The sequence below is a fragment of the Aquarana catesbeiana genome, linkage group LG06, assembly GCF_042186555.1.
Source record: "Aquarana catesbeiana isolate 2022-GZ linkage group LG06, ASM4218655v1, whole genome shotgun sequence".
In the NCBI taxonomy this organism is placed as follows: Eukaryota; Metazoa; Chordata; class Amphibia; order Anura; family Ranidae; genus Aquarana; species Aquarana catesbeiana.
Genome location: NC_133329.1, coordinates 77429053 through 77439419, shown reverse-complemented (window position 1 = coordinate 77439419; position 10367 = coordinate 77429053). Strand labels below are relative to the sequence as shown.

The 10367-nt window shown below is 43.0% G+C and overlaps 1 protein-coding gene across 1 annotated transcript; it reads right to left on the bottom strand.

The window, feature by feature from the left end:
- Positions 1-766: 766 nt before the first annotated feature.
- Positions 767-1678, bottom strand: LOC141148003 (olfactory receptor 1F1-like). Its single transcript, XM_073635158.1, has one exon. It carries the CDS (start codon positions 1676-1678, stop codon positions 767-769), a length of 912 nt encoding a protein of 303 aa, XP_073491259.1.
- Positions 1679-10367: the final 8689 nt, after the last annotated feature.

The window sequence follows — 10367 nt, the reverse complement described above, 5'->3', positions numbered from 1 at the left end:
CCAGCCAGCACATCCACCTGCTGGCCGGAGACCTGAACAAAGCCGGAATTGGCTTTGATCGGGTCTCTGATCTAGTAACCCAGAAGCGTACCTGTCACGGCCTATTATGTTATCCTATGGGATGTTTACATTCCTTCTGACAGCAATAAAAGTGATCAGAATTTTTTTTTCAAAGGGACAATGTAAACATAAAAAAAATAAAATAAAATAAATGAGGGGAAAAAAAAAGTAAAGAACCCCATCCCTCCGTGCTCGCCCACAGAAGCGAGCGCATACGTAAGTCGCGACCGCAAATGTAAACAGTGTTCAAACCACACATGTGAGTTATCACTGCGATTGTTAGAGTGAGAGAAATAATTCTAGTACTAGACCTCCTCTCTAACTCTAAACTGGTAACCAATAGACATTTTTAAAGCGTCACCTGTGGAGATTTTCAAGTACTGTAATTTGTCACCATTCCAATAGTGTGCGCAATTTTAAAGCATGACATCTTAGATATCCATTTACTCTGTGTAACATCATCTTTCACATTATACAAAAAAAGGGCACTAACTTTACTGTTTTATTATTTTTTTAATTCATGAAAGTGTATTTTTTCCAAAATAAGTGTGCAAATACTGTGTGACATAAAATTTTGGATGCTGGTTAGATTTTATTGACCAGGAACATGCTCATGCAGTTTTTGACTTTCACCAGTTTGAGTTGTCTAGTAGCAAGGAAAAGATTTCTCACTAGTATTTGTTGGTTGCTTGTTGGGCCATTGATTTTATTGTCTTGAATGTTTTTTCAAAGCCATTTTTACATCATTATTTCTCAAACTGTAAATAAGAGGGTTTATCATGGGTATAATCATAGTGTAGAGAACAGAACAGATTTGTTCTAGGACAATTGAAGACTTTGGCACCATGTAGACAGACACAGCAGTAGTATAGTACATGATAATGACAATGAGGTGAGAAGAGCAGGTGGCAAAGGCTTTCTTACGTCCTTCCTTGGAATTAATTTGCAAAACAACTTTAATAATTTTTACATAAGACATTAAACTGCAAAAGAATGGTAAAAACCCAAACATGAAAACATCTACATATATGACAGTATACAAATAATTCAGTCCAGCACAAGCAATGTTTATGAGAGCTTTCCCATCGCAGAAAAACTGGTGGATGATCTTTGATTGGCAAAAAGTCATTTTTGATGCCTGGAAAGTGATTACAAATGAATTGAAACTTCCTAGTATCCAGATCCCAGCCACTAGAAAGAAGCAATTCTTCTTATTTAAAATAAGATGATAGTGTAAAGGGTGACAAATTGCAACATACCGATCAAATGCCATTGCAAGAATGAAAATATCCTCTGCGCTTGCATCTAAGAAATAGAAATACATCTGGGTGAAGCACTCACTGTAAGACACTGTGTTTTTCTTTAATATAAGCATGTACAGAAGTTTAGGAACAGTGATTGTGGTATAGCAAATGTCAACAATGGACAAGTTACAGATAAAGAAGTACATTGGGGTATGTAGGCACTTAGAAGATAATATCAGCATTATTATGAATGCATTGGTGAACACGGTAAATAAATAGATGAAAAAAAAGAAATTAAGATAAAAAGTTAATAAACTGGATTTAATGGAAAATGGCAGGATGTAAAACTCCTTTGTAGATGTTTGATTCTCCATGGTTTTGTAGAAAATATCAACATGAATACAATGTAAGCAAAATAAAAGCATAAAGGTACACTTCAGTCATAATTGACAATTAAACTTTGAGTTTAGCACAGCCTACCTGCTCTTTCTTTGTAGTTTTACATCCAGGTACTGCTGTACTGCATCTCATCTCTCCACTCCAATATGCCTGTGACCTGGAGATCCTGAAACACATCTGCTGATAATGCTAGAACACTCACAGGCTATTCCTCACATAAAGAAATCCTAATACAAAAAAAATCAATAATGAGAAGTTCCTCATAGTTTAGGTTTCAACCCACCTTTGAAGTCTGAATGTGATTTAAAAGCATCAGCAGAGTAAAAATTACACAGCACAACCAACATAAATTTAAGTTGGCCATACATGGATTGAAATTTGGGCAGTTCAGCAGGGACTGGCCAAATTTTGATTCAAGTATAGCCACTGTGGTATAACAGAAGTTGATCTACCTATCAGCTTCTGTTCAACTGCCCTGTTGGATTTTAGCCACTCAATCTGTGCTGCAGGCTCTAGAATAGAGCACTGATCTGTGTATTCTGACAGTGGGAAGCCTCCTCACTGTCAGAATACATTGTGACAGCAGGGAGGATTCCCTCATCCACCTCATATTTGTGGATGGGGGAATCAGGTACGTTTTTTTTTTTTTTTGTTCAATCCGCTGGTTGAACAAAAAAAGCTGACTAATGTATGGACAGCTTTAACTCTTAGGGGTTGATTTATTATATGCAAATAGCCTGTTTACTTTACAAGGGAATTTTCTCTTAGTTAAACTTCAATTTGAAAATAATACTAAATCCAGTCAAAGTAGAAAAAAATGGAAGTTAGCAGAGCTTCATCTCATTCTCCCAGCTAAATGGAAATTCTCTTGCAAGGTTAAAAATCCTTTGTAAACTGAACAGTCTATTTACCTTTGGCAAAGCAACTTCTTAATGCTCTCTTATAGATCCTATTTATAATTTTTTTTTGTTTGTTTTTTATTATGTGTCATTGCATAAAATTAGGGTCAATGTAATTAAAGTGAAATTTCAGTCTAGAAATAACTAAGCTTAAAAGAGCTCCCATCCCCCCTTTAACACCTGGAGAGATCATGTAACTGGACTGGAGTGCTCTGAGAATAGGTGAGAATAGGCACCTTCTTTCTACAGGGTAGTTAGTATAGGTGTTGGAAGGGGGGGGGGGTGCGCTGTTTTAACCACTTTACCTCTCACACATGTTCACCCCCTATGGACCAGAGCATTTTTTATATTTTTGCTATGGACCTGTTTATTCTATTTTTTATTTTGTTTTCCAATTTTATGCTGTTTTAAATGAGATATGTGTAAATATATGTTAAATGTATAAACATATTAACAAACAAAACAAAAAACAAAATAGTAATAGTAAATAAAATAGAAACAAACAAAAGCAACAGCAGAAAAATAATTGTTGAAGGGAAAAGGAGACTTGGGAATTAATTAGGGCTGATCAGAGTAAACTAAGGGTTAATAGGGAATAAAACAGAGGAAAAATCTATTAAAACATTTTTTTTTCTTGTCAGGTTGCTTTAACTGACATAATTTGCTTCTAAGCTCATCCCTTTTCTCTGCATATGAATGAACAGAATTATACAAAAGTAACTAGATGTTACTTTGTATCTTTATATAATTGTGTCTGGAGCAGCTGCCGACACTTCTAGGAGTATGCAGTGATTAATCAAAGCCAACAATTACTGAATACTGAGAACAGAATTTTTTCACTTGCTGCTTATAAATATCCTTTAATGTCTACATTGTAAGGAATTTATCATTAAATCTTTGCACTTAGTTTTCTGAAGTCCCCAAATTGGCTTTCAACTTTCATTAAGCATTACTTGGAAATGAAATGCAAAATATTTTGATAAAGTAATACCTGTGTGTGTTTTGTGTGGCTACTGTTAGCTAGAGAGAAAAAATATGTTTCACTAAGTTTTTAAGCCCTAGAATCTACTTAAAATATTTTCAGTTTCACCAGCTCTCTAAGCTTTGCAAAGAATACAGAATACAGTATGAAATGATTTAATTAAAACTTTGCTTAATTAATATGAATAATCTGCATTGCTTCTTTTCCTTTGGATAAATCTACACACAAGTAGATTCAGTTTAGGTTTGGTAATTTTGGAAAATTATTGAATATGTTTCGGGAAACTTTGAGTATGGTCTGGATCTAAACATGAGGACCACTGGTCACTGTTGTGGTACTTACCTACTTTATCAAAATGTCATAATTTTCCAACTTTTTAAAGACACAAGTCCAAAAATGTTACAATACACCCTAAATGCAGTGTTAAAATGAACATTCAATAGAAAAAAAATGGAGAAAATGAACGCTCTACATGTAGCAGGCATTTCTACACAAAGCAATGAGCTCTGAGATTTTATAAAGAACATATTCCTTTATAAGAAATTGCTACTAAAAAAAGTCTTTGGGGAAAAAATGAATCCCAAGACTCATTGCTACTAACTCAGCCCTTTGGGTTTAGGAGATAGCATTGCACATCATAATATGTTGTTATATCTGTATTATTTTTTTTTTTAAATCACACTAAAAAAGTTGCTAAGAAAATATGATATAACAGGAGCTGTATTTTCCTGTTGTTTTCTACTTAAACTCTTTTAATTTTTTTTTTTTTCTCTTATATAGCAAATTATCAAAAGCCAGTAAGGGCTCTGACATTTCACAGTTGAAGGTCAGGGCATGAGATTTATAGCATTGAAGAGGAAGGGGGAGGGGGGGTGGAAATTGCTTGACAGAAGTAAAAACTCTGTATACAGACAATTTTGAACACTAAGCTGCTTAGGTAATATTTGCTTGGAGGTATCCAGGACCAGAGTAGAGCACAAGTGGCCAGCATTTGAGGCCATTCGTAAGTAGGAGTCGTTGGTAACTCGGGTGTTCGTAACTCGGGGACTGCCTGTACATGGCTGGGAGAGAAAGTTATATTTGTAGGTTGTCTAACAAAAATAAGGAAGTTTAGAGTGTCCATCCCTATTGTGATGTGCTGCACTAATGGTCTAGGATAGACAGGTAGCAGGGCAGTGACATATTAATCTAAAATTCAACATTTCCAACAGCCGTCTATATAGTTACAGAAAAAGGAAGCAATATTAAAAGATCCCTACTACTAAATACTACTAAATATGGATAGTAAGAAAAAAAAGACACAGGACAAACATTTAGATAAGTGCCAGGGATATAGTCCATAATTACCATTGAACTGTGCTTAAGGGACCTATTTTAATAACTGGTGTTCTAAAGACTTCTCCTAACTTTTCCATCTAGTGTGTGTATTGTTATAGGCCTCTTCTTCATTTGTTTGCATTGAGCGGCTCGGATTGGAGGGCATCTTTATTACCTCTATTAAAATTTTACCCATCCTTTTTAAGATATGCTAAATACAGGGGATTGGAAATTAGCCAAAGTCAGACCCGTTTAATGCAAATCATTAGCACAAACTATTTTTTGGGGAGGGAAACTTAAGTATGCAAGTTCATAAAGGTTTTCAGAAAAATTAAGAATTTGTGATAGGATGGCAACCTTCATTGCATATCTAAATAAGGGATCATTTGAAGTGGAAATTTGTAAAACAAAGAGGTTTGGGTCCAATTGTTCAGATAAACTAATTCATGTACAGTGTTGCCTACCTACCAGATTGAAATTTGTTGGCACAACACCCAAAATTTACTGGCACAGCCAAATTTTTGACTGGCATTTTACAAAAGTTACAGAATTACAGTTTTAAGTGCAAATTTCAGTATTTAGACTACAAACAAGTACACTAATATTAAGGTAAAAAACCATTGATATCGATATCACCTCCTGCCAGCACCAGCTCCTGCCCCATCAGCTCCTGCCACCACCACCTCTTGCCGCCACCACCACCCCCTTCCGCCACCACCTCCTGCCCCCATCAGTTCCTGCCCCCATCAGCTCCTGCCACCACCAACTTCTGCCCCCACCAGCTCCTGTCCCCATCAGCTCCTGCCCCATCAGCTTCTGTTGCCACCAGCTCCTGCCTCCATCACCTCCTAATAGAAACGAAAAAGCAAAAAGTTGCGCTAAGTAATGAGGCTATTGGAGCAATATGGTATAAGCCCCCAATGCTATATGCCAATAAAACACACTAGGTGCACATAAATAGTACAAAACTAGGTAGACTCAACTGAATATAAAGTAAAGTGATTATGACATCAACTGATAATAAGGCAGAGTGAATAAAACATCAAGCATACGCAAATACAAAAATGTCATGATATATACAAGTGATGACAAGTTGTGCAGTGCCTAGCTAGTAAAATATGAATTACTCCATAGTGAAAAGAAAATCAGTCCATATTCAGAGGAAAAAATAGAATATAAGTGAAAGTCCATAAAAAACGAATAGTGATAAAAAAAATGAAGTGCCGTGAAGCCCACACAGGACTGCCGCTTACCAGAAGTCAATGGTCCCTTATTACAGGGGACCGCCTCGAGCAGCTGGCTGCAACCCCAGCCTGGGATCTCACTGGCATGCACCGTGTTCCTCAGCACCAAAGTAAACAGTCCGTGAATGGATCGGTATAGTAGACATAGCATTCACCATGGAAAAATAAAAAGCATCACATAGCGTAAAACCTTACATTTATTGTAGTTAAAAGAGAGAGACAATTGAACACTTACAAATCGGTGAGCAAAAATGGGCGAATAGGACATGAAATTACAAGCCGGCCGGCTTCCAAACAGTCTGTACCTCCCGGGACTGATCATACAGCGGTGACGTCAGAACGTAGCTCCTCCTCCCTCTTAGGGAGGAGCTCCAGCTCCAGCTGCCGCCACCTCCTTCCACCACCAGCTTCTGCCGCCACCACCTCTTGCCCCTACCACCTCCTGCCGCCACCACCTCCTGCCCCTACCAGCTCCTGCCCCCACCAGCTCCTGCCTTGACCACCTCCTGCCTCCACCACCTCCTGCTGCCACCAGCTCCTGCCGCAACCACCTCCTTCTGCCACCAGCTCCTTCCGCCATCAGCTCCTGCCGCCACCAGCTCCTGCCACCATCACCTCCTGCCCCACCAGCTCCTGCCACCATCACCTACTGCCCCATCAGCTCCTGCCGCCATCATCTCCTGCTGCCACTAGCTCCTGCTGCCACCAGCTCCTGTTGCCATTATCTCCTGCTGCCGCTAGCTCCTGCCGCCACCAGTTCCTGTCGCCATCACCTCCTGCTACCACCAGCTTCCGTCGCCACCAGTCCCTGCCGCCACCAGCTCCTGCCAACACCTGATCCTGTCGCCACCAGCCCCTGCCGCCACCAGCTTTTGCCGTCATCAGCTCCTGCCCCACCAGCTCCTGCCAGCACCACCTCCTGCCCCTACCAGCTCCTGCCCCCACCAGCTCCTGCCCCCACCAGCTCCTGCCATCGCCACCTCCTGCCGCCACCAGCTCCTGCCCCCACCAGCTCCTGCCACCATCACCTGCTTTATTTATTACCTTAAAGCAAGGAAGTCTGAGAATGCAGGCTTGCTCTGGGCTGGTCCGGTTGTGCTGTGGATGCCTGGGCAGCTGCTGGGCTGTCACTGGATTGTCTGGACAGACCACCACCGGCACCATGAAGGCAAGGCTTCATGCAGATGCTGGCGATGGTTGCTTGAACCCATCAGACCTCCCGCTGCTCTGCCTCAAGTGCCCTGTTCATTATTCTATGAGGCGTGGGCTTCAACAGGAAGACTAGAGGGACAGTGTCACTGATGCATGCATTGTCGCTGCTCACCATCCTTGTGGCCTCCTCAAATGGTGACAGGACAGTGCATGCATCCTTGATCAGTAGCCACTGGCATGGTGAAAAGAAGCCAAGCTCCCCTGACCCTGTCCTGGTGCCATACTTGCACAGGTACTCATTGATGGCCCTCTGCTGTGTGTGCAGCCGCTGCAGCATTGCCAATGTTAAGTTCCACCTGGTGGGCATGTCACAAATGAGGCGGTTGGTGGGCAGGTTGCATTCCCTTTGAATGTCAGCCAGCCAAGCACTGGCATTGTATGACCGGCAGAAATGACCACAGAATTTTCTGGCCTGCCTCAGGAGATCCTCTAAGCCTGGAAACCTACTTAAGAACTGCTGCACCACCAAATTCAGGACATGTGCCAAACATGGAACATGGGTCAAGTGTCCCTGTCGGAGGGTGGAGAGAAGGTTGGTGCCATTGTCACATATAACCATTCCTGGCTGAAGCTGGCGTGGGTCAACCACCTCTGAGTCTGCCCCTGCAGAGCTGACAGAATCTCTGCCCCAGTGTAGCTCCTGTCCCCTAAGCAGACTCATCGCATGGCATATTTTTGCCTGACTGCTCACGTAGCCCCTTGAACGCTTACGGAGCACCGCTGGTTCAGAGGACAAATCTGCAGAAGAAGCCATAGAGGAAGAAGAGGAGGAGGGGGTGGAGGAGAGAACTGTGGCAGAATCACCACTAGCATTTTGGAGGCGTGGTAGCGGAACAAGCTCCAACAATACTGAACCCTGTCCTGCATCCTTCACAGCTGCCAGGAGAGTTACCCAGTGCGCCGTGAAGGAAAGGTAACGTCCCTGCCCATGCCTGCTGGACCATGAGTCAGAGGTAATATGCACCTTACTGCTGACCGCTCTGTCCAACGAGGCCAAAACACTGCCTTCCACAGCCGGAATGGCCTTCCGTGAAAAGAAATGGCATTTTGGAACCTGCTACTGAGGTACAGCACATTCCACAAATTCACGAAAGGGGGCAGAGTCTACCAGCTGAAAAGGCAGCAGTTGCAGTGCTAGCAATTTGGCCAGGCTAGCATTTAGACACTGAGCATGTGGATGGCTGGGACCGAATTTCTTTTTCCGGTTCAGCAACTGGGCCTGCTAAAATCAGATGGTGGTGTACTGCTAGCAGATTGACTTCAAGTACTTGGGACACCTAATGCTATACGTTCGATCCTCTCAGTGCAGGTTTTTGAGAGGACTGGAGGTATAGTGGGGTTGGAGATCCCAGATGAGGAGCAAGGAGAAGTCTGCTTTTTTCTTTGATGTGGGTCTTTCAAGTGCTGTTGCCAATGGACTGCATGGCAGGACATCATATGTCTGGTCAAGCATGTGGTGCCCCAGCAGCTTCTGTTCTGGCCACGCTTGATCCGTTTCAGACATAGGTTGCAAACAGCAACGGTGCGATCGGCTGCACATGTGTTGAAAAAGCCCCACACCAAGGAACTTTTGAAAGTCAGCGGGGGGGGGGGGGGGTCAGCAGTGCCCTGCACCCGCAGAGCTCTGTGGTGTGATACAATAGGGTGGCTGCTCTTAAGTTGCCCCCTAGAGGACTTCCTGCCTCTTGGGAGTTGTGCCTCCTCCTCTCTTCTCTCAGGCACCCAAGTACAGTCAGTAACCTCATCATCCCCTCCCTCCTCATCACTGGAGCAAACTTGACAGTATGCTGCAGCTGGTGGAACATGACTGCCAGTTTCTTGTGCTTCTTGGGCACCCCCTCTCTCTAGGCTCACGTTACTCCCTTCCTCAACCTGGGAACCAACATAGGAGCCTTCAAATCACTGAGCATCCTCCAGCAGCATGTACCTGACACTGTGGTCGAATAATTCTGGGGACTCCTCCGTGCATGATGGTGGGGCTATGGAAGGAGAGACTGTGGACAAGGTGCCGATGGAACAGGCCACTTTGGCAGCTGTGTTGGAAGGTAAACTACTTTGAGCCTGGGTGACAGAAGATGAGGAGGATGAGAATGGCTTTGTTATCCACTCCACCAACTCTTCTGTATGTTCTGGTTCAATAACACGGCCAGCAACAGAAAAAAAGGACAAGCGTGCCCCACGGCCACCTGCAGAGGATGCACCATGTCCATGACCAGCACTGTTGATTGTAGACACAGAGGCTGCATGCCCTCTTTTAGTGGCCTTCCGGACATGATGTATAACGGAAAATTGTATACTCACCTTTCCGTAATTTTCCTTTCCTGTCGCATCTTCATGGCAGCATACACGTTGGGTTGTGACTCCGCCTCCACAACCTGATAGGACCACATAGCTATAAATTAGAGAGTAGACACCTGCCCCAGTATTCTCTGTAACTATATACACATGTCACCTCAGAGGGTGGGTGATTGTATGCTGCCATGAAGATGCGACAGGAAAGGAAAATTACGGAAAGGTGAGTATACAATTTTCCGTTTTCCTGTCGCATCATGGCAGCATACACGTTGGGGAGTAACTCGCCAAACTGGGTGGGAGTGCAAAAAAAATAAAATTTATTGACAAGAAACAGAAGAATTGGCCTGTATGACGGCCCTCCCAAATTCAACTGCTGCTAAGTGTGCAGCGTCTATTTTATAATGGGAAATGAAGGTGTTTCTTGAAGACCAAGTGGCCGCTCTACAAATGGTTTCCGCTGAAACTTTACAGTAAGCTGCCCATGAAGTAGCCATTGCCCTGGTGGAATGCGCTCTAAGGTCTTCCGGGATTTGCAAGGTGCTTAAGGAGTAGGTCTTTTTGATAGCTTTCACGAGCCATGAGGCGATGGTACGGGCAGAAGCTGCCTGGCCCTTCCTGAACCCATGTGGGATGACTAAAAGGTTCTCGCATCTCCTGAAAGACTTGGTCACCGAGAGGTAATACAGAATGTTGCCCCTAACATCCAGGGGATGAG